Genomic DNA, 24,667 nt, shown 5'->3' with positions numbered 1-24,667 from the left:
CATCCCAGACTGGGGAGTGGCCGCTGTGATCCAGAGAACGGAGGGGCCCGCAGCTGCCCGGCCGGTCCTATGGGGGCGCACAGGCTGGCAGCATGGGCCCCTGCGCTGGGCTGAGCTCTCTGGGGTGTTAGATGAAGGTGTGAAGCCCTCACCTCCCAAGCACTGCGGGCTGCCCGCGTGCCCGTGTCCCCGAAGTCTAGAGGACATCCCCTCCCTGCTGCTGGAGGGGACAGCAAGGGCACATCAAGGTGGCCCTCCTGTGGTGCACCTGCCACCCCCGGCTGTCACCCTGGCCCGTGTGTCGCCACAGGGGGGGAGGGAAGCCTGGACCAGCAGGCATGGAACCCGGCAGGAGGGCAGCCCAGGGTCCTCAGTGGGGTGCACCTTGTGCACGTCTGCTGTGCGTCTGCCTGTGGCCTGTGTCTGTCTGTGTGCCTGGATGTGCTCTTCAGGGTGTATCTGTCCACTTGTGTTGATCTGTGTCCTAGCTGTAGACTATTGCGGTCTTTAGTTTTGCTTTGGGAATGATTGCACCCCAGAGATGGGGCTTCCTCCCCCCCCAAATCATGGCAGAGAGGAGGCTGTGCTGTTCCTGCTCACGTTCATTCTCTGTCATTTCCATCTCAAAGGGGCAATAAAGGCGCAGGCAGTGTCAAACAGCCCAGCAGCAGGCCCGCAGGGCCCTCGGGGCTGGAGGGGTCACGGGCCCTTAGCAGGGGAGGGGGAGGCTCCCTGTGTGTATGGAGGGGGGCCAGGCCGCAGAGCCCACAGTGCAGCTCATCATCTTCTGTCGCTCCTCCTCCCAGAAGAGCAGGGACAGGCGGGTTAGCGCACAGCCTTAGCCTCCCCTGAGCCATCAAGAAGTAATTACAGCAGGGAGTTCACGGCGACGGCTGCTGACCGGAATGGAAATTAGACACCCCGAATACTCGGGCAGATTCCAAATCGCCCTGTCCTGTGTCCCCTAGAGTGTCACAGGGTCACTGCTTGGCAGGGGGCAGCTTGAGGCAGGGAGATTTCCAGAAAGATGCATCGGCTGGGTGGAGGATGGAGGGAGGCAAGTGTGTAGGAGGCTAGGTTTGAACCCTAGCTCTGCCGCTGAGCAGCTGGCCGCCTCGGGAACCTGTGTGTCACTTCTCGGTGTGACCACGCGGGAAACTGAATGCACAGACCCACAAAGGAAAAGAAGCCGCACGTGCGGAGGCTGTGGGCCTCCAGGTAGAGGCCGTGGACCCCGGCCTCCGTCCCCAGCTCCTGTCTGTGTCTGGTCGAGGCTCAGCACTGTGCCAGCACTATGAACCATGGCCAGGGTGCCTTAAGTCCTCAGCCAGGAGCACCAGAGAAGACGCAGCCAGGCACTTGGTGACGGTGGTGAAAAGCCCCGCCTCCTCCCGCTGCCCCGCCCCCTCCCGCCGCCCCCCCCAGCAGCCCGAGGCTCACATGTGCTGGGATGCGTTGGGGAAGAGGTGTGAGTACTGGGGCGCAGAGTCCTCGGGGCCGTGGGGGGCGGCGTGGCTGATGACCAGGAGGACGGGCCGGTGCGGGTACATCTTCTTGGAGGCACGGAAGAAGCTCACGCTGTCGTTGGTGATGAGGTCTGTGAGGTAATCCTGGAGGGAGACGGGAGGAGGTGAGGGGCGGTGGACTTGCACCCAGGTCATGGCCTCGTTGTGATGACTGTCTAGGGCAGGCAGACAATAAACAAGAGAGTGCAGAATACAGAGCGGCGAAGCTCGCTCCTTCACTGCAGGAAAAGACGTACTCCTGAGCGCCTGGGCTGTGCCAAGAACTCTTCTGCTTCTTTTTAGGTCCGAGACCAGGCCTCAAACTCAGTACCGGATGCTTTTGCCCAGTGGCAGGTGCTTTACCAATTGAGCCACACCTCCAACCCCTCGAAAACACTCCTGAATTCACTTGTTTCATAATCCTAGAAAGTGGGACTCCTGGCAATCCCTATCTTTCACAGCAGGAAATTCAGTCACAGAGATGTTAAGTGAGTTGTCTAATGTCACACAGCCGGCAAGTGCTGGAGCCAGGACTTGGAGTTTTGGTTTCTATACGGTGTGGTGGTTCTAAGCCCCCTGTCACCAGAGGCCTTGAGCCTTGAGGTTGGGGGAGGGGAGATGGGAAGCAGGAAGGAGTGAAACCAAAATGCTAACTTCATGTTTGCATACTAAGGAAAAAAATGTAGGATTCATGCAAATTGAGACACAAGGGCATTTGTTACTTCTATGCTTGTTCTCTTGATTGTATGAGTGTGTGTGCATGTGTGTGAGAGAGAGACTGAGAGACAGAGAGCATGAGAGAGAGAGAGCAAGCACCTTTACTGGAGCTTGAATTCTGGGCCTGGGCACTGTCTCTGAACTCTTTAGCTCAAGGCTAGTGCTCTACCACTTGAGCCACAGCGTCACTTCTGATTTTCTGGTGGCTAATTGGAGATAAGGGTCTCATGGATTTTTCTCCCCAGGCTGGTTTCAGATCTCAGTCTCCTGAGTAGCTAGCTAGGATTACAGGTGAGCTACCAGGTGCCCGGCTGCCTTTTGAGTTTCTGTGCTCAAGGCTAGCATTCCACCACTTGAGCCATAGCACCACTTCTGGGTTTGGGGGAAGCTAATTGGAGAGAAGAGTCTCTCAGACTTTTCTGACCAGGTTGGCTTCAAACCTCAATTCTCAGAGTCCAGTCTCTTGAGGATTACAGGCTTGAGCCACTGGGGCCTAGCAAGACCCCTGCCAGGCCCTCCCTCCTGGGTGGTCTTAGTGGGGATACTAATCCCACCCCCACCATGGGTGGTCACCGCTCGGGCCATAGCACTGGAGACAAGTTCAGAGACAGAGGACAGGCTGGGGGAGTGGGCAGTGCAGGAGCAGGGAGGGACCGGGCAGGGCCCGGCCACTGCCTGGATCGTGGGGGCAGGGCGGGGATGGACAGCGAGCCACTCCTTGCTGGCTTCTGGTTTGGGAAATTGGGGATAGGTCAGAGAGAAGGGTCCCCAGAGGAAGCAGAAAGAGCCCAGGAGAGGCGGAGTTCAGCCTGGACAAGCTCAGCTTGAGGCGGGCCGTGAGGGAGGACTTGGGGATTTGGAGCATGAGGCACGGTGGGAAGCCAAGCCGCCGGGAACCCAGCAGCCGGCAGGGGGCGCGCTCAGTGGCCGCGAGGTAGTGAGGTAAGGGCCTGCAGTGCGTGCCAGGTCATTCACCGATGGGCATCCTGTCCCAGCAGGATGCAGGCGCACAGCTGCAGCCTGGCTCCCGCGGCCCCAGGGCTCGGGGTGGCCTGGGCAGGGCTCTCACCTCCGCGTGGACTTCAGAGTCCCTTGGGGGCCCCAGCGTGTGTTGATGAAACCATCTTGACGCAGTCACGTAACCAGGGTGGCAGGTGACTGAGCCTGGGCCCCGTGCAGGGCTGGGGATGGCAGTGGGGCCTCCCCCCCAGTCCCCCACCCCCAGTGTTCCCACCTAGGCAGGGGTGGGAGGTGAATGGGGAAAGCAGTTGTAAGAACAGGAGGAAAGGCCAGTCCCCGATAAAGGCCAGAATCATCCTGGGTTATTACCATCAGCCAGGCGCAGGGCTGGTGGCAGCGAGGACAAAGCAAAAGCAAGAGGGACGGATGTCACAGACAGCATGGCGGAGCCTCCGCAGCTGTGGGGTGCCAGAGTTGGCGCTGAGATGCATTCATTTCTATGTATTACAGTTTTAAACGGAGGTTGGGAGAATCAATGCTGGTTTTTTAACTCCTGTCCTTACCATTATCACCACCAGGGGTCAGCAAACAACAGCCCAGGGTCAATCAGGACAAATAAAGTGTCCCTGGATCACAGGCGCCACAGTTTGGACGGGGAATGTTACTCACAGGTCAGGTCCCAGCCTGAGCCCCTCCCGGGAGGTATGAAACCGTCAAGGGATGGGTGGAGCTTTGTGTTAGGAAGCTAGGCCGTGGGGGTGTGGCCATACAAAGAGGCGTGGTCATGCTAGGGGTGTGGCCTGAGGAGCTATCACTTCCTGGCCACCACAAGAACAGCCCTCCTCACCAGGATGTGCTGCCTGGTGCCACAGGCCCAAAGCAGCCAGGGCAAATGATGGTGGATGGCAACCTCAGAAACCATGAGCCACGCACACCTTCCCCTTACCGAGTGGATCATCTCGGGTGTTCTGTCACAGGGACAGCCATGCTACTCCTTTCTGTGGCATCTATGGCTGCACCTGACTGGCCAGACAGCCAGAAGCCCTGACTTGGCTGGCCTGGCCTCCACTACAGGGTCTTGCATATTTGTTACATGCACATGGCTCACTGGATCCTTAGAAAACCTGTGTAAAACCACGGAACGATACCATGAGTAGTTCTCATCAGAGGAATGAGAAGCCAGTGGACGTACGCCTCGGCTCTGGCCAGGAGGGAACATCGGCCTGACCGCTTGCTGGGGCGAGGTCCCCACGAGTCTACCTGGGTGGATCTCGGGAGAGATGGAGGCAGAGATCCACCAAAAGCCCCAGGGGAGGGTTACCCCGGCCACACGACTCAGCCTAGGTTCCTAGAGTCCACAGAAGTGTCCTGCCAGGTGTCACTTGTCTGTCCACACGGTGGAATGTGACGCGGAGACAAGCGCTAACTACAGGTGCACATCACACACGGGTGTCCCGCGGCACGTGCTGAGCCACAGGAAGGGGCTCTGGTACCCCAGGCACCTCCTTGCATGTGCGCTCACCGGCAGGCAAAGCGGCCCATGCGTGAAGTCAGACAGTGCTCATTTCTAGGAGCCTGTGTAGGTGACTGGGAAGACAGACATACACTTGTGTGGAGACTCAGCAAGCTGTCCTCCTGCGCTACTTGCCTCTGTTGGTCAATTTGCTGTTGGAGGTAGTTGACTATAGCCAGGAGCAAGTGCTCCAGCACCTGCTCAGACAACTCCCCCCCTTCCCCTAACATGCCCCATGCCACACTACCCAGCAGCTCCGCTCTGAGCAGGGCATCTGTAACCACAAGTACCTGCGTTCACCTATTCTCTGCAACTCTATTCAGAATAGCTCCAAACTGAAAACCCCTAATGCCTAGTAACAATGAAATGAATGAATGAATGAATGGAAGCGCCTTTCAAGAATCTAACGGTATGTAAAATCCCAATACAAAGTGAGGCACAGGAGCTACCTACAGAACCAATCCACAGTGCCAGCCGCTGCCGGCAGGGCTTCAGTGGGGGGGTCACACAGGGGACTTCAGGGGTGCTGGTGAGGACACTCTGCTTGTCCCTCTGGGTGCTGGTTACACGTCCCGCTCTGTGTGTGAAAATCCACTTACTTGTCCCCCCCCTCCACCCGTACTTTCTAGTCAGCAAGGGGATTATTTGAAAGATAAAAAACCCAAGCCGCGGAGGGTGTTTGTGGACGGCTTAAGGTCAGGCATTTAAGCAGGTGTCAGAGGGGAACCAGAGCCTCAGAGATGGGCCATGACCTGCAGGGCCTCCGGAGCCGGGGAGGGCACAGCTCACCTTGGAGTAGTCGGGGGAGGGCACAGCTCACCTTGGAGTAGTCAAAGCCGTGTTTCTCCTTCACCCCGTTCCGGCACAGAGAGTAGTTGTAGAAGCGAGAGTTTTTAAGGAGGCCGACCCACGCCTTCCAGCCAGGCGGCACATAGGAGCCGTTGTACTCATTGAGGTATTTTCCGAAGAAGGCTGGAGGGAACAGAATCAGGAGGCCACGTGAGAACACAGAGAGAGAAGGCTTCCTCGGCACGGCCCTCTGAGCTTGGCAATACTGTGTGCCCGCCGCCCAAAACCACACGCGCACATGCCAGGGAACAGGCTGGCTATCAGTGAAGCCACACACCCCAATTCACATATGGTTACATCACAACTGTGGCGCAGGGTAAAGCAAACGAGTGCAAAATTCAGGCATCAGAATAATCGGAAGCATTTGCAACAGAGTCACGAGTCTTAAAAACTTTACATCTCAAAACAAGACCTTGACAGGTGCTGGTGGTCCACACCTGCAATCCCAGCTACTCAGGAGGCTGAGATCTGAGGATTGCCGTTCAAGGCCAGCCTGGGCAGGAAAGTCTGTGAGACTCTTATCTCCAGTGAACCACTCAGAAAACTGGAAGTGGCTCTGGGGCTCCAAGTGGTAGAGTGTTAGCCTTGAGCGAAAGAGCTCAGAGACAGCGCCCAAGTCCTGAGCTCAAGTCCCACGACTGACCAAAAACAAAAAAAGAAACAAGAAAACAAGACCTCATGAAGAAAGATGATTTCCAAGCAGAAATGAGTGAGAATGTCTGATTTTGCTGTAGTTCCAACAACAGGGGGATGTTAAGCAGACTGCACTTGTACCGACATTCAATTTATGCTGATAGTCGACTATGGCTTGTGATCCATGTTCATAACGGAAGCCAAAAGTTAGTCTCAGCCCTCGTGTGGTGACAAATGAAAGTAACTTCCCCAGTTCAGGCTGGTGGATGCTGCAGATTCTATGCAGAATGGAACACCCAACATTATCAGGGAGCCCTGGAAGTCCTACTCAGGGGCGTGTCCCAACAGGTCCCCCCATGGTGGAGGATGCTGTGGCCACATCTACCAAGCTTAAATGCGTTACTTCTACCCAGTGATTTGCATCTTGGGTTATTAACCTATCACAACAGCGTTTACGTGTTCACCCACCGTCAGACGCTCACTGCCACCCATTCAAGCAGAAACAGCCAGAGACAGACACAGCACTCAGACCCAACGTGGGATGGGCAAGAGACATGTCTGCGCATTTACCCAGTGGAAAACCATGCTGCTGCCTTCAGGAACACAGGTGCTTCTCAACAACAAAGCGATGCCAGGTACGGCTGTCAGTAACACAGGACACCCCATGTTTTGGTGACCCCGATCATGTGAAGTTCACAAATGGGTGGAGGGCATCCATGGTGTTGGAAGAGAGGAGGAGGGTCAGCAGGAGGGGCCTGGGGGCTTGCTGGGTGGGTGAAGGTCTTCTACTTCCGGTCCTGTTTTTAGAGCCACTGCGAGTCCACGCGAGCCCCCCTCATCTGGCAGTAGTCAACTTCCTCGCTTCATACGGACAATGCTCACTTAAAATGCAAACCCTGTGTCATGAGCAGACAGACAAGGCGGGTGGTCTTGGCAATCCTTTTCTTTTTTTCTTTTTGTCAGTTGAGGGCTTGAACTCTGGGCCTGGGCACTGTCCTTGAGCTCTTCAGCTCATGGTGAACATTCTACCACCTGAGCCACAGCGCCACTTCCAGTTTTCTGGTGGTTCATTGGAGATAAAAGTCTCATAGACTTTCCTGCCTGGGCTGGCTTTGAACCCCGATCCTCAGATCTTAGCCTCCTGAGTAGCGAGGGTTACAGGCGTGAGCCGCTGGCACCCGGCTTGGCGATCCTTTTCTAGGGCAGTGAGCAAGTACACGCTTCATGATTATGGGCTGTGAAGCCAGGGGAGAGACATGGAGCCATTTGTGAGCCTTCTCCCGCTGACACAGATCCTCATCCAACCCACTCTTTCCCCACAAGGACGCGGGGGCTCTGCGTCACTCCGCAGTGACAGGGATTGCACAGGCTTTATATCCAAGGTAAGGAGATTGTGTGCGCTCAGCCCTGCGTGTGGTGGCCACAACACCCCGGGGGTGCAGGGCCAAGATGACATGGGGGAGGAATGCCACATGGAGGAGGGTACTGGCCTCCATTGGCCCAGTGGACTGGCAGAGAGGCGCTGGGGAGGGCTTTCCTGGAGGCCTGCCTGGTGGCGAGCAGTGCCCAGGAGATAAGGCCCCTCAGGAACAGGAGCCCAGTCCCCCATATCCAGGCCCTACAGGGCCTGCTGGGGGCAGCTGCAGGCAGAGCCGGGGGACAAGGTCCCTCCTGAGTGGGAGGCGGGCGAGGGTAAACAGAGAGCCTGGCATCCGGAGGCGGCAGGCCCAGTGCTGGGCAGCTGCCAGTATCTCCAGCGAGACGGCATTAGGCCGTGGCACCTCATTAACCAGCACTGAGTGTCCCTGGCCGGGTGTTGAGTCACGGACTGCGATCACGGGTGCCGAGAAGAGCGAACCCACACCGTGAGGTCACGGTCAGTCACGACACTCCATGTCAGCCAACTCTGCCCAGTCCACTTCTGGCCCTGGCAGAGTGAGGGCCCTAGCAATGCAGGGGTGTGTGGGGGAGGGCGTGGTAGCTTCCGGTAGTGTCACAGCTCTGGGGGCTGGGCGCAGCTAGGGGTGTTGGCCAGGGACTCTGCTAACTGTCCTGCAAGGCCCCTGGCAACCCTTTGCCACAGAGAACAACCCAGAATGAAATAGCGAAGTGGAGGGCAGTCACTCAGAGCTTCTGTAAAACCACCATCTATCGCGTGGGCCTCCAGCGTGTCCCCTCTCAGTTCAGAACCAGAAAAGGCCCTTAGAGACGGAGCCTGGCCAGAGAAACAAGATCGAATCAACCTACAACCTGCCACAGCCTCCCCTGCGCTGGGAAGCCCTCCCCCACCCCTGCTCCCCCACCCCTGCTCCCCCTCCCTCCACACTCCACACAGGTACCCAACCCTGTCTGTCTCCGTGGGAGACAGACCCAGAGGAAACGAAAGGAAGGCAGGCACTGGTGGCTCACGCCACACCTACAAGCCTAGCTACTCAGGAGGCTGAGAACTGGAGATCATAATTTGAAGCCAGCCCTAGCAGGAAAGCCTGTGACTCGTACCTCCAACAAACCACTCAGAAAAAGCGGGAAGTGGTGCTGTGGCTTAAGTGGTAGAGCACTAGCCTTGAGAAAAAGAATCTCAGGGACAGCACGCAGGTCCTGAGATCCAGTCCTGGGACCAGCACTAAATAAATAAATAAGCAAACAAACAAACCTAATGGAAAATGGTGCCGCTCAGTTCCAATAAAACTACAAGCTTGTTGGGGGGGGGGAAGGGCTGGTGGCTCTCCCCGATAATCCTGTCTGAGATTTGAGGATCGTGGTCAGTAGGCAGCCCAACTCGCAGAGTATTATCTCCAATCAACCAGCAAAATGGTGGGTGGGTGGCTCAAGTGTTGGAGTGCCAGCTTTGAGTGAAAAAGACAAACAAGAGCTTTAGGCCCTGAGTTCAAGCCCAGGACTGGTGGTACACACACACACATACATGCATCCATACACACGCACACACATGTACACATACAGAGGGGATGGAGGGCTGAGTGTGGTCCACAGTCCCTGGGTAACTGCTGGTCTGCAGGGACAGGGACAGCTGGCGTGTCAGCCGCTTTGGGAGGGAGCTGGGTGGGGAGAGCTGGGCTTCCAGGAGTGCCCTGGGGGAGGGCAGATGCTCACTGGCCCACACAGGTATGGGAACCACTCCTGATCTTTGTTTATTCCTTGGTTAGCTCAGACCCTCCAGGAGGAAGAATGCGGAAGGTGACCCCTCACCCCACACTTCCCGCCCACCGCCAATCACGTGGTGGCAGTGGTAAGTTTCTGTTGGACATTGGTTAAGGTCAATGACAGATGGGCGTGCCTGAGTGGGGTAGACATCAGGTTGGGGTTTGGGTCACAGAGCCTCACGGTGCCTACAGCTGTGACAGCCACCAGCTGCTGCTGGGGCCTCACCTATGACAGATGCCCGGCAGGCAAAAACCACGTGGGTTTGTGTAAGTACAGACTCTGCATGCTCGCTCAAGGATTAAACACGAATGAGGCATTGCTTAGAATGCACACAGCCCTGCCCCATAAAACACCTATTGGACGCCAGAGCCAGGCAAGGTGCTGGCCAGAGAAACAAGATGAAATGATACAGGTGATGGCGATGGGGATGGCGGGCATGAGAACCCCACGGGGGGGGAGGGGCGGTGGGACATCACCCGGAAGATCAGATCTCGCTAGTCCTAGAGGTCAAAGGACAGGCTTTGGGAAGCAGTGTGGCAGGCACATGCCATGTACATGCACACGTGTGCACAACACACCGGCCTGGAAACCCCACCCCCAGAGTTCACATTTCCTAAGCATTTTGCTGGGAACAGGCACACAGTGGACAGGACCCCAGAATCACCCAGCCATTGGAGAAGTAGGACCTTTACCCCACAGTTGATGGAAGAGAAGGGTCCACGGGACCCCAGGGGGACTGGTCTCGCCCAGACCTTCTGGGTTCTGGCTGGTGATCCGATTCCTGGTCACCTGTCTCTGAAGAGCTGGGCCGGGAGTGGTGGCAGGCGGCAGCGGGGCTGGCAGGACGGGCATCTCGCGGTGTGGGTGGACGGGGTCCTTCTGCCTTTGGACCCCCATCTGTGACACCCGACGCCATGGCTGTCAGGATTCGCGGCCATCTCCTCCACACGGCCTCCTCCTGTCACCTCTCTCCTCCCTCCAGCCCACCCCTTACAGAACCCAGAGCAAGTTTATTATCCGGGCTGTTCGAGGCCCTAGAAAACCCGCTGTGCTCGGAGGCTTTTAGTGCCAAATTAGATTTTGCTCTCATTTGATTAGATTTCCCCAAGACAGTTTTTAAAATGGTTATTCTGGCACCAGTAAAGGTGGGAGAAGCGTATTAGCATGGGCCCAGGGGGCAGTGGAGAGGCTGGGAGACAGGGCCAAGAGAATGAGCTAGAATTAGGACCAGGAGGAAACGTGCAGCCCAGATTGTGGCTGGAGCGGAGGAGCTTGGGCTCCGGGGCTGGGTGGGGTGGGAGGAAGGAGGGCAGGGCTGGGGGCCCCCAGACAGGGCTGGGGTGGAGCAGCCTGGCCGCAGATGAGGGTCCGGATGGGGCTTGGAGGGGCCCCTCTGTGAGCAGGTCCCAGCAGAGCCCTGTGGTCTTTTGTCGACTTTTTTAAACACCTGGATCAGACACGGGTGGATGGATTTCAGCCACAGAACAGCAGCCCCTCCCCAGTGCACTTCAGCATCACCATGGTGACCTGCGGCTGTGCAGCGGACACCCCGTGCCCCCGGCTCTTTGGCGCACAGATCTGTATGGGTGACAGATGAGACAGTGGGAGAATGGATGGAGACCACAGTGCCCAGGCTGCAACCTGAAAGGGGCGGAGCCACAGCAGCCGGCAGGGTTCCTGCTGCTCCCAGGGGCTGCCCGTGACCAGGAAAAGCTAGCTGACAGCGACATACGGAGAGGAGGAGCACGGTGGAGATGAGAAAGGAGGGTCATGGCTGAGAGGAAGTGGCATTCCCCCAAGACTTCCTTCGCATCCCAGGAGCCTGGAGAAGTCGATAGCAAAAGCCAGCCCCGTGTCCTGGTGGGCCCCTAGCAGGCCTTTCGCTCCTCTTTCAGATCTGGTCATGCTAAGCAGGACAGGCCTAGCCTCAAATTCACAATCCTCCAGGTTCTGCTTTCTCAGCGCTGGGATTACAGGTTTACCCCACCACACCAGGCTCCTTCAATCTCTTGATACCTCTATCTCTCCATCTATGATGGAGATAGTGACAGTGTCTAATCAAGGTTACTAACACAGCCGTCCCTGGGTATGTCAAAGCCATTGGCTCCAGGACTCCTGGACACAAAACACATGGATGCCCAAGTCCTTTCAGATAAAATGGCACCGCATTTGCATCTTACCTACAACATGGTCCTGTATGCTTTAGTCGTGACTGTTACTTAACATAAATACTATGCAAATAGTGCTACAGAGAATGAATTCTGTACCTGTTCCACACCAATTTTTTTTTGAGTTCTCCTGATCTTCGTGTTAAATCTGCAGATGTGGAAGGAAAACTGTCTATGTCTCCTTCTTACAACTGGCACCCAGCAAGCATGTGTCCACCAAGAGGGACAGTCCCATGATCACAAGTGAAGCAGAGGCCCCACACCTGCGCCCCACACCCCACGTGTGCCCCAGGTCTGAGATAAATGCTGTCACAATCGCGTTTGTGCCGTGTCTTCCTGTGAGATGCACAGATGGCGATGCCCGGTACAGGTGGGCACAGGAGGCATCACCTTGGCATCTCTGGAGCCAGAGGCCAGAGGGGAGCAGAGGGAGACCAAGGTCAGCCAGCAAAAGGAACACCTGTTCAAAACTGCAGCAACACCTCTTCTTCTCCCTGGTGATACAGGGGGCAAGTATCCCCTCAGCCTGACTCATACACCCTGCACGTGCCCCTCCCACAGCCTGACTGCTTATTCCCTGAATGCTGGAGCGCCTGGGTGGAGCCATCAACAGGGCTGTTGTAAGGGCATTGGTGACTTTCCACACGCCTTCATCTCACACCTTCTTCATCTTCACATTCAATTCAATTCATCTTCAATAACCGATAGAGAGCTTCTTAGTTCCTCATGTGACTCACCGAATCACACCAGGCTGCCTTGGGGTTGACAATGCATTAATTGAATATCTGGTTTCTGGCAATGCTGGGATTTGAACTCAGGACATCATGCTTGCTAGGCTGCTACTGTGACACTTGAGCTATGTCTCCAGCCCTTTTTTGCGTGATTATTTTTCTGAGTAGAGTCCTATCCTTTCCCCTTTCTCCTACGTCTACCTCCCACATAGCTGTGATCAAAGCACATGAAGGGTCCAGGGCACCAAAGCCTTGTCTGGGCCCAGTGGCCCCAGCCCAGCACCTGCCAGTGGGCAGCAGAGAACAGCAGCCGGGTCAGTGGACCTGGGTCAGGGCCTGGGGCACACTGCGCCTCCTCCCAGGGGAGGGCCGGGCAGCTGGGTTTTACCCCAAGTGGTTTCTGTTTCAGCGTGCCCAGGAGAGCACTGCCTGATGGGAAAAAGGCTCAGCCTCTGGACTTGGGTGCAACCAGCGTGAACGGGGCCAGCAGGGCGATCCTGCCACCTGGGGGACAGTGAGTGAAACTGCAACCGGAAACAGTCACAGGCAGGTGCTGGGAGAGGTGCTGGGGTTTCTGGAGGCAGGTGTGGTGCGTGTGCACGCGCGTGTGCATGTGTGTGTGTGTACATGCACACACGCGCACGCACCACACCCTCCAGTATACAGAATGACCCCACACCAGTCAGACGTGTGCCTGGGGACACGGCCAGTGCGGTGTATGGTGTCGCACATGGCATGCGGTAACAAAGGCGGGGGAGGGAGGGTGCTGGGTGGCTCTGAAGATCTGGGTCTCCCCCGTCAGAGGCCAGAGGCCGGCCCTGCCTCCTCAGCTCACCGGAAAGTGGGAACAGCCACACACGGGCCCCCAGCCAGGCTGGAGGAGGCACTGCAGGAGCCCTGCACGGTGAAGGCCGCACAATTGAGAGTGCTTGTTAGAAACCAGAGGTGGCCTGGGCCCAGGCCTCTGAGACCCCAGCTCACACAGGTGGGCTACGGGGGCAGCACCAAGCACACACCCGGCGTGACCCACGTCTGAGAGGGAGCGGAGCCGGTGACAGTAAATGATGATGGTCAAGGCAGTCTGGAAAGGTCAGCAACAGATGAAATGGGAAATGGCAAGTCTGGCCTGCCCGGCACACGGCTCTGCCTCACGGAGCCAGTGAAGCCAGGCATCTTGCCCTGCCAGGCAGTGTCTGATTCCCCCCTCCCGTGGCCTCTCACCATCTGGGCTGTTACTGACTTCAAACCCTCTCCTGATCGATTCCTTTGCCATCACCAAGCTCTTCAGTGCAAGTGGCCACCGGTTCCTCACCCAGGCGGGCACACGCCAGGGGCTGCGATGTCTTCTGTCGCCCTCTGACCCCATTCGCCCCCACTGGGCCCGGGGCCCACTCTCTTCAGCCTCAGTGGGCCCTTGTCTTTCTAGCTACCCCCACCCCAGCTCCTTCCTGCCAGGGCCTGTGCCCTTGCCTCGCTCTCTAGGAAAGGACTCTTCTTCAGGAAGCCTGCACAGGGCTTTCCCAGGCATGTATTCGAAGGCTGCCTCGTTGGGTCACAACTCTAACCATCCCTCTTCCTGCCTTTGTTTCCCTATAGCGTTGATCACTGCTTAGCAAATTTGTCCTCTGTTATTTTCACCATCTACTTCCTCCAATGAGAGGATCAGCCTGTGATGGCGGGGGCTGTGGGTGCCTCTCGTCCGCCGAGTCCGTGTGTCTGGAAGAGCCCAGTAAACACCAAGTCCTGTATAAACCCGCGGGGGTACGTGAGCCATGGAAGACCCCACAGCCACCAGCTTCTGGGAAGCACGAGGGAGCTGCAGGTTCTGGCTGCCCAGTCACCATCTTTCTACCCGGTTTTGGGGGTGTCTGGTACTGATCTAGAAGGTGGAGCCACAAGAGGGGCTGGATTGGGGGCGGTTGGAAGGTCAGACATGCTGACCTCGAGGTACTCATCAGAAGCCTGGAAGAACATGGCACAGGTAGAAATGTGGGAGTCGTGGTAACATTTCCACGGTGTGGGACTGGAGCAGAGCACCTGAGGAAGGAGGTGTGCACCTGTAGACAAGGCCTCAGGTAAGGCCTGGACATGGACAATTAAAGCAGCTTCTAGTCTTTAACAATTAAAGCAGCTTCTAGTCCTTAACCTCTAAGGAGGGTCCTCTCCAAGGAGGTGTGAAGGCAACACAGCACAAATCCAACTGAAGCAGGAGAGACCAGGGGGAAACTAAGCTAACAGCAAATACAGGAGCTACTCATTCACCTACTTCCCTTAAGATTAGGGAACAAAGTGGTTTAGGGAGCAGTGAGACTGGGTCACTTGACCTAGTGCCAATCAAGTGCGATCCCTGCTTCAAACAGAGAAAACAGGGTGCATTCCTTCCTGAGGGATGCATTTCTCACCCCATGAATTAACATTTGTCTGACAGGATGTATGCCTTCCTGAGAGAAATGCTCCCCCCAAAATTAAGCAGCCTCCTACCCAAAATGCAGACAACAGGGCGTTTTCCTTATCTCAATGATAAGGATCAGTTTCAGGACACACCCGCAGGATGCATTCTTACCTGGAAAGAATACCCCAAACATCCAGAAACTCAGAGAGTAACGCCAGGAGTGATAGAGCAAAGATAAGACACCTATCTTCAGGTAACTTTAAAGCCAGAACCCCTGCCGTTACCATCTACATACCCCTAGCAGCCAAGCAGCTGAGGGTCTCTTTCTCTCCCTTGGAGAGCGTCCACACTCTGTTAGAATGTCGCCCTGCCTTTCTGTTAGTCTGTTTATCTGCTTGCTTGCTTACTTGCTCAATAAAGCTCTTCCATAGTGACCAGTCCAGAAAGCATCCCTACTTTTGAAGGAAACTTCACATACCCTCACCTGCATCCGGTGACACAACGATATCACACATTCCTTCTACCACCCTCATCACCAGAATCCCTGAAATACCGTCTAGGCAGGGCCCCTTCACAGGCATGGGAACTACCAGGCCTGTCTGTTACCAAACACTACTGCAAGTCCTTCTGGGTAAAGAACTGTCCCAGCACAGATGGTAAAGTACTCTAAGCATCAGTATAATTAGAGTCCTTTGTAATTCTATATAGTAGTTCTTTTTTATTTTTATTTCTTTGTGCTGTTCCTAGGCCTTCCATTCAGGGCCTGGGTGCTATCCTTTAACTTTTTTGCTCGGGCTGGTGCTCTACCACTTGAGCCATACCTCCACTTTGTCTTTTTGGTTGATTGGAGATCATCTCCTGAATTTTTTTGCTGCCTAGGAGAGCTTCAAACTGCAATCCTGGGATCTCAGCCTCCTGAGTAGCTAGTCATTTAGTGTATTTTCTTCTCTCTCCCGTTCTGACCCCGTAGGAAGTGGGCATGGCCTTCCAGCTCCCCCACTTCCTGCTGCCTAGCCATGGCACTAGTGGGGAGCCATCTTGGGTAATGGTTCCTCCTAACAAATATTTGCGGGTGTGACACAAAACCAGGTTATAGTCACCTAGTGGGGTTCAGGACACACCCGCAGAAAGCCAGGCTGTACGTATTTCCAGTCTTACAGCCACAGGGTATCTGGTGACGATCAACTCTGCCAGCATAGGGTAAAAACAGCCCTACTGGGTTCTTAAGGTCCAGGGTGTGGCTGTGTCCCAATAAAACTTTATTAACAAAAGGAAGAATCAACTCCTATGGGTTGTAGTTTATCTACTCCTACTACATACAGTTAATAGTGGCAAAACTGCCCTCATTTTTCATTTCTTTGAAGAGACATTTGAATTGGGGGGGAGGGTACAATTCTCCAATTTTAAAAAGTATCTTGTAATAGAAACAGCATGTGTGGAGTGGAAGTGTAGACCCTTGCTGTCAGCTACCATTTTGCAAGGTCCAAATTTGGTCCCAAGGGTTCCGCGCAATACAGAAGTCGAGCTGGCCTAGGACAGGTTCGATCCCGCCCCTGCCACCAGCAGACCATCCCTGTTCCTGGTCCGGGCAACAAGAAGCAATCCTACTAGCCTAGAAGAGAAGCAGCATTGCTGCAGATTCGAGAACACTATAAATATTAAATGCGAAATGCCACAGGCCTGAAATCTTTTGTTTCTTTGGCAGACAAATTGGCTAAGGAGGCAGGGTTGGGAAGAAATTCAATAAATAACCCAGAGCCCCGCAGCCCGGCGGGCACTTCGGAAGGTCTGTAACAGGATCCTTCTCCCTCTGTCCTGCAAGGTCACCCACCACCAGCTTCTTCTGCTTTTGAGAAGACTTGGTTGCAAGCTGTGCATGCGGTGATAAATCAATGCTGCGGACGTGCTGGAGGTGGGAGATAGGATCTTGCTGAGCGGAGAGTTGGAGGCACGCCGTGCGGGAAGAGGGGAGCTGAGGGACGTCAGAGGGGCCCTTCTATCTGGCCCCCTAACGGGGGCTGCAGCTGGCCTACACATCTGCTTCATTCGTCTGCCCAGCACCCAGTCTCCTGGCCTTAGTTCCTGTGCTTTTCCTTGCCTTCAGCCTTCAAAATTCTCTCCAGATTGTTTCCAGATCCTTCCATCTGCACCTGGCCAATCAGATGGTCTCATCTCCTCCAGCCTCTTTGGTTGGACAAGGGAGAAACATGTGATCCTCGCTGAGCCAATGAGTGCCTCCCTCAGGCTTTGCAGCTACTCTGCAAAGAGGCCTCCTTTTCAGCAGGGGTCTCTCACCTTCTGGGCCACGTGGTCCCTGTGAGGGCCACCCTGCCACCACACCCAGGGGAGGGGGTGCAGGGGTGGGCGGGGCTTCCTAGGAATAAAGCCAACCCACAGGAAAGTCTCCAAGAAGCAGACAGACGGAGTTGGGAGCCAGCAGCAAACTTGGCTTCAATCAATTTCCATTCTTTTTTCATGACAGTACTGAAGTTTGAACTCAGGACCTTTGGCCTTGTTAAGCAATACTTTCCCACTGATGTCACACCCCGAGGCCCATCCAAATCGTCGCGGAGTGGCTGTACCTGCCACCGTTTACTGAGGAGTAGCAAGTAAAATAGGATAATTTCAAGAGAGAGAAAAGTCAGAGGACCAAACTGAGTTCACAGCAGAGAACAGGGTGGGTTGGGCTGTTCAGGGAAGGGGGGGGCATGGATCACGGAAGTTCTTAAGCGAGCAGTCGGAGTTATATGCGGAGGCAATGACCTTGGAAGGCTTAAAGAACAGCAGCGAGGCTGGGCTTGTGGTCTCCGTGTTGCCGGGCAGGAAAGGAGACAGGAAATGTGGAGCTCGAGGTGAGCAGGCCAGGCCAAGGGCTGTGGGCTCATTTGAAGAGCAGAAAGCAGGCAGTGGAGGGTTTATCCAAGTTCTGTCTTCTGGAAGGCTGGGAAAATGATGAGCCGCTAGGGAGAAGCAGGGACAAGCAAGTAGCCGGCACGGTGGCTGTTTCCTGACTTGTGGGTGGGTGTTACCACTGAGAGCCACCCAGGCCCCACATGTCCACTGACTGGTTTCAGCAAGCCCGGGCTGGGCATGCCGAAGGTGAGGATGGCGGGGAGGGCAGCTGCCCGGGCCTGAAACTGAAGCCAGGCCTCAATGCCAGGGTCACCCACCCAGCAGGTGACGTCCCTCATTCTGGAAAAGTGAACCAGCAGACAGCCGTCTCCTGATGACAGCTCCAGCGTGAGTGTCGTGCGTCTGCTGTGCCATCAAGATGAGCTCTGTCTTACACTTCTTTCTGCCCCACATCCCTTCTCGATACTGGGGGCTTGAGCGCAAAGCTTAGGCGCTGTCCTTGAGCTTTTTCAGTGGAGGCTGGCTGGCTCTCTACCACTTGAGTCACAGTGCTACTTCTGGCTTTTGGGTGGTTCGTTGGAGATAAGAATCTCATGGACTTTCCCACGTGGGCTGGTTTCAAACCAGCACCACCCTCAGATCTCAGCCTCCTGAGAAGCTAGGATTGCAGACGTGAGCTACAGGTACCTGGCATCTGCCCCCTTTTAAGTGTTTTTACCCACAAGGCTGGGCCGGGGGTGGGAAGGAAACTCACCCAGGATTCTCAGAACAATGTCCATGGACATTTGATCATCACCCTGGAGAGTGCCCCACTGAGCTGACTCTGAAGAGTTGCTCCTCCTGCCATCTCACCCATGTCCCTTCTGGGACAAACATTTTGTGAAGTCTCCTGATTATTCTGGAAAGGCAACTGAATGGTAATGAAAACTACCTCTGCCCACGGCTGCCAGAGCCGGCAGCGTGCTCTAACTGCGCTCTACAAGTACAAGAAGAGGAAAGGCAATATATAACGAAGGAAAATTTCAACGCGAGATTTCGGCGACACATCCATCAAGGAGACAAGCCTGCGCGTCAGAGGCTGGCGTGGGGAGATGGATTCGGGAGGGCGACAGTTACAAATGGGGCTGGGTGGGCGGCAGCATTTGCAATTCAAATGCTTCGGATGTCACTGCAGCAAGAAACAGGGCTTTACAGAGATAAAGAACAACTCTTGGGGAAGTTTGTTATGCGATTATAATATTCCGGGTATATATAAACCGCCGAACCCTTCCATATTTATATGCAAAAGACTTAGGTTCAAGGCGCAGCTAAAAATAAATACGCGAAAGATGTTGGAAAAGACTAAAACCTCGTGGGCTCTGCAGAGCAAGCTGTCCACGTCCACCTCAAGCCCACAACCCGCATGACCATCAGAAACACACTCGTGGATATTAACCCATGGGGGGTGCCATCCTCCCCCCAGGCTAGGAAAAAGAAAACTTGTAAACCTTTTGCCTAGGTCTAACTCACGCTGTGGGTCTGCCTGATGTTTAGTTTCTTGTTTTTTATTTTAGCTTGATTTGAACTCAGAGCCTGAGCACTGTCCATTAGGGTTTTTGTTGTTGTTCAAGGCTAGCGCTCTACCACTTGAGCCACAGTTCCACTTGTGGCTTTTGGCTGGTTAACTGGAGATAAGGTTCTTACTGACTCTCCTGCCTGGGCTGGCTTCAAACCAAGATCCTCAGATCTCAGCTTCTGGAGTACCTAAGTTCACAGGTGTGAGCCACCAGCTCCCGGCTTGCTCCTTCTTCTTGTTGTCTTAAAGCAGAGTTCAAACTCCACCTTTGAGGCCTAGCCCCCTGCCCCGCTAGCCCACACAGCTGATTTTGATTCACGCTCTTGCTCCGATCCCCCTCGGCATCCAGCTTTGGCAGCCCCCGGCTCATGGGGGAACAGAGGCAGGCTTCTCGGCCTGGGGGGGAGGCAGGGAGGAGGGTGCTGGGACCCCTTGCCCCTGCGCCTCTCCTCGCTTCCACTCCTGCTGCATAGATGGAACCACACAGCCTGCCATGAGCTGGCCAAGACACGGGTCCCAGGAGGGCGCTTGGTGGCTGCCCCTGAGCCGGGGACTCTAACTGGAAGGACAGGGTGGATGGTGGTGGCTGGGGGCGTGGGTGAGCAGACCGACATGGTAGAACGAAGCCAGCCACGGCCAGCACTCGGCAGGAGGGTGGCCGGTGGGCCCTGTGCCCTCGATGGCCATGCGATGACCTCGGCTGGACCGCAGGCTTCACTGTCTCTGCGGAGGTGGATGCCTGGGCTGAGCTATGAACCCTGCTCCCCGCCCAGGTTCTCACTCAGGCCTTCACGCTGGGGTCTGGAACCTCACCCCGGGGGCTGGGCCCTCACCCCAGGGACTGGGACGTCACCAACAGTGGCTTATGTGAAGGTGAGTCACACCACACCAGCGACAAGAGCATGAGAAGGCAGAGGCGATGGCTGGAGCAACACGGCCACAAGCCAAGGACAGCTGGGCACCCGGCAGAGGCAGGGGGGGATTCTCCCTAGAGCCTGGGGACTTCGGGTAGACTTTCAGCTTGTGTGGTATGGAAGATGGACATCTCTTGTTTGTAGCCACTCAGTGAGTCCACTTGGTGCACCCAGTCTGGAAACTGACCGCCACCAGGGACAAGGGCAGAGGGCTTTGAGCCACACCTCACCTCGGTGTGGAGCTTCCTCTCCCATCCAGGGCCCCCCTCTCCTTCCGGGTCTGGGGATGCCAGCCACGCCACCGCCACTGGGTAACTCCCACCGATGTGGCCACAGTGTCGTACAGAGGAGAAAGCAAGACTGAGGGAGCCAGGGAGCGAGCCTCGCTTTCTGGCTCCTGTGCTTGGCTTGCTTTGAAACCTGAAGGTGCTGGAGCCCGAGCCGACGATGCGGTGGGTGAGAAACACAGAGGGAAAAACCCAGCCCTGGCCTCCGGTCGCTGCCCTGGCCAGCTGGGTCCCTGGCGGGGCTGTGGGCCTCTAGCTGAGGCTCAGACCTCCATGGGAGGGGGAGGCCAGGCCCCGGGTACAGGGAGGGCCAGGAAGCCCCTGCCATCAATGAGCTCACCTTCCAGGGTGGACAGGGACATCCTGTCACACCACCGGGCCACAGCGGTGGTGGGTGGACAAGGGGCAGCTGGGCCGAGGGAAAAAGGGAACTGTGTATGCACTGTGCGTGCCCTGTGTACTCGAAGGGAGAGGAAGAGAGCCGGGAGTCACAGCAGGACGGAAGCCAAGGGGCCAGAGAAGGCTGCCATTGTAAAGGCAGGGACAGCTGGGCCAGGGGCCCAGAGAGGGCGGCCGGGCATCCGTGAGTCCCCTCTTCTCTGTGAGCAGCAGGGGGGAGGAAGAAGAGAGGACAGGGTGGGCAGGGGGTGACGGGGAGGAAGGAGAAAGGAAGGGATGGCATGGCTGCAGGCCCTGGATGGAGGGTGCATCCATCTGCTCTGAGCACCTGCTATGGGGTGAGCACCTTGGAGAGACACTGAGCTGGCAATCTAGAAGTGACACCACCATGCCCAGCCACGGTAGCCACATCCAGGAAGTAAGACCAGGACAAGGGGCACGGGAAGGGGACCCGGATGATAGACAAACCCATAAATGCATATTAAAGGACATCAAGCACCTGACAGGAAAAGAAAGCAAGTAAGGAGACAGAGTGGGCACAGAGAAAGTCCAAGAAGGCTTTTGGGAGGAGGCACCAGGTGGATGGGGTAGAGGCGAGCAGACCATGCATGTGATGGGGAGGAAAGGGTAAGTGCAAAGGCCCTGAGGTGGGTGCCAGTCTCCTGGGAGATCCCTGAGCCTTCTGATGAAATCACAGCACTCTCATTCGATGACTTGTTGAGCGCACTTGCAGCTGGGTTGCTGCGCTTGGATTGCAGTCAGTCTACTGTCCCTGAGCATCCACCACGAGCAAGCAGAGCAGCCACACGGGACCACAGTCTCCCCAGAGCGGAGGGCACCCAGCCAGAGCGGAATTGCTGAATGGGACAAGGCATGCATTTTCAGCCACTGTCGCAGCAGGTGCAGGGGCTCATTTGCATCTATGCAAAGCCAGTGTTCCCCGCATGCATCCGGTGTGGTGGGCCCTGCTGGTGTCTGCTCTGGTGAGTGGGGCGGCTGGCTGAGCACCTGAGAGGCTCAGCGCGTGCTCTTGGGTTTGCCTCCACCACCAGCTCACTGGCCGAGGCGGCCAGAGTGATGCCGTGTCCCTGGGAGAATCGCTGTCATATCGCACTCCCCACGTGCTTCCTGGGAGCCGGCCACTACTGTAGCCCCCCCCCCCATCTGGCTTTGTGACATCCAGGAGCTCGGCGACATTGTTGGCCATGTCCGGGCAACCAAGGACAGCTCACAGAGCCAGGCGGTGGCAGAGCGGGGACGCACACTCAGCACAGCCCATGCCGAGATGCCTTGTGCAGAGTTTGGAGGTCTCGTGGTGGGACCCCTGCACCACAGTGGCTAGGGGGCCCATCTACGCCCAGCCAAGCAGGGACTACAGAGATGGGCAGAAGCAATCATTCCTGGGCCCAGCCACCTGGCCTCCTTTGGTCAGGGCTGCCACCAGACTGCGACCCAGCCTGTCCCTTCTCCGTCCCCCTCCCCCCCGCACCTCCCATGACGCCCTGGCTGCCAATCACCCGTTAGCCTGGCCTGGCAGAGGTCAGAAACCAAGGGGGCTGCTGGGGCTGGGGCTCAGGTAGTAAAGTGTGTGCCTAGCAAAGACAAGGCTCTGGGTTCAAACTCCAGCTAAAAGAAATCGAGTCACATGTCCATAGAACAGCCCAAGCAAGGTGCGGGCCTCCCCGCGCCTCCCCCTCCCCAGCCCAGGCCATTCTGCAGTTGGATGAGCATGTGGGTCTCCTGGTGGGGTCTCACCCTGCCTCGGTCCCCCTACCCAAACACACACTCCACATACATGCATCTCCTCAGATGGCTCGACCATCTGAGCCACCGCATCAACACCTAGACCATGATGTCAGCATCTGAGCCACCGCATCAACACTAGACCATGATGTCAGCATCTGAGCCATGGTATTGGCTTTCATCACTGCCTTGGCTCTATTCATTTTAATTCAAGCAAGTCCAATTGATGGGAATCTGGAGGATTTTGCACCAGACTGGACTGACTCCACTGGACACTGTGCAGCCCATGGAACTTGCAAAGAGCCACACTCCCTGGATGCTGGGGTCACTGCCCGCAGGTGACGCTGGCCGGGTCAGTGGGGACAAAGGTCACTTCCATGCTCAATGCCTTCCAGATTACAACCACTAGAGCGGAAGTCCCGCCTCTCCTCCTCTCCACCCCTAAGCCTTAATGTTCTGGCACCCTCCTTCATGCTGAAAGTCCAAGTCAACCAAAGGCCTCTTAACTTACTAAGAAGACACAACTTGCGGCTGGGTGGCTGGCCTGGGATCCAGTTCCTACTTCCAATAGAATTCCTCTTCTTCTATTTTAAATCACTACTGATGGCAAACCGCGTTGTCCTCATTTTCTGCACTCAAAAATAAACACGGAGCCGGGCGCTGGTAGATCATGCCTGTAAACTTAGCTACTCAGGAGACTGGGATCTGAGGATCACGGTTTGAAGCCAGCCGGGACAGAAAAGTCCCCGCCTGACTCTTATCCTCATCTAATCACTCAAAAGCCAGAAGTGGCGCTGTGGCTCAAGTGGTAGAGCACTAGCCTTGAGCACCAAGAGGTTCGGGGACGGTGCCCAGGCCCTGAGTTCAAGCCCCACCATCGACAACCACCACAAGAGTAAATCAACATGGGGCTTGGAGGGGCCATGCAAGCCGTTCCCCGTACAGCCCGGATGACGCCGGTACCCCTGCCTCCGGACTCCGCCCCCGCTGCCCGCCACTCACCCGTGCGGTAGCCGGTGTTGTTGAGGTACACGGCGAACGTGCGGCCCTCATGCTGCGCCTGCCAGGACGGCGAGGAGCAGTTCTCGTTGTTGGTGTAGGTGTTGTGGTTGTGCACGTACTTGCCGGTGAGGATGGAGGATCGGGATGGGCAGCACATGGGCGTGGTCACGAAGGCGTTCACGAAGTGCGCGCCCCCCTGCTCCATGATCCGCCTCGTCTTGTTCATTACCTGCATGGAACCTGCAAGCACAGGGAGGTGTGAGCGGGCCACGGGAGGGGGGGGGAGGAGGGGGGAGGGGCCCGGCTGTGGGGAGGAGCTGCCCTGGGCGAGAGGAGCACCTAACTCATCCACCCCACACCTGCAGATGCACTCATGGACAGACTCCAGGGTGGACCTGCATCTGGTACTGGTCAGCGCGCACACAGAGGGGCAACTGTTTTATGTATAAACAGTGTCTGCTCTGCAGGGTATTAATCTATACAGAGGGATTGTTTTTTCTTTTTAAGGCAAACCATGGTGTGAGCTGGGGGAGGATTAGACTCTGTTTTATTTGGAACGCTCCCAAGAATGGTTCACTCTTGCTGAAACCTGGTCCCACCAACCCTGGCCCAACCTTGCTGAGGATTTCCCAACCCACGGGCCCGGCATGGGCCACTTCTCCTAGTTCACGCCGTATCTGCCCCCAAAGCCATGCCCTGCTGCTGGCCACGCTGCATCTGGAGAGCTCCTGGGTGTGCACCAGCCAGGGCCGCGTGCACAGAGGTGCGTGCCAGCCGGAGCCCCCTCCCCACGAGGCTTGGCTTTAGCACCACGCAGATCCCAGGCCCTCCAGGGCTCCAGCCTCCAGGCTGCAGGACAGCGGGGCCTGTCCACTAGATCCGTACCATTTCCTGTGCCCAGCATGAGGTCACCACGGGCGTCCCCGCAGCAGGCCACGCGCAGCCTCCCAGGGGACAGGGACCTTTGTCACTGAAGGCCTGCCACGGGCCCACAGGTCCACGCGTGACGTCACCCCCTGGCTTGGCCAGCACCGACAGCCCAAAGGGAAGAAATCAAAAAAGGCGGTTTTCGCAGTGCGCATGAAGCTACGCTTGCTCGATCAACACACATCTGGGGGCATGGACACTAAAACAGACCAAACTTTCCTTCTGAGGGTCAGGGGTGAGGCCACTGTGCCTCTGTGACTCAGACGGCCCCTAACTACCCGACCATTGGACACTGGAGGGCTCTGTGTGTGTGTGTGTGTGTGTGTGTGTGTGTGTGTGTGTGTGTGTGTGTGTGTG

General features: G+C 56.3%; 1 protein-coding gene across 1 annotated transcript in view; it reads right to left on the bottom strand.

Annotated features, from left to right (window-relative positions):
* Sulf2 (sulfatase 2) overlaps window positions 1-24,667 on the bottom strand; it is a 45,013-nt gene that overhangs the window by 12,923 nt on the left and 7,423 nt on the right. The window contains exons 2-4 of the mRNA XM_013024374.1: window positions 23,384-23,623; window positions 5,516-5,667; window positions 1,441-1,610 (exon numbers count right to left, since the gene is read on the bottom strand). Coding sequence (XP_012879828.1) covers window positions 1,441-1,610; window positions 5,516-5,667; window positions 23,384-23,623 — 562 coding nt within the window. The remainder of the gene's footprint in view (window positions 1-1,440; window positions 1,611-5,515; window positions 5,668-23,383; window positions 23,624-24,667) is intronic.

Source organism: Dipodomys ordii, unplaced genomic scaffold (genome assembly GCF_000151885.1).
Source record: "Dipodomys ordii isolate 6190 unplaced genomic scaffold, Dord_2.0 Scaffold75, whole genome shotgun sequence".
NCBI lineage: Eukaryota > Metazoa > Chordata > Mammalia > Rodentia > Heteromyidae > Dipodomys > Dipodomys ordii.
This window is presented reverse-complemented; position numbering and strand designations above follow the sequence as displayed.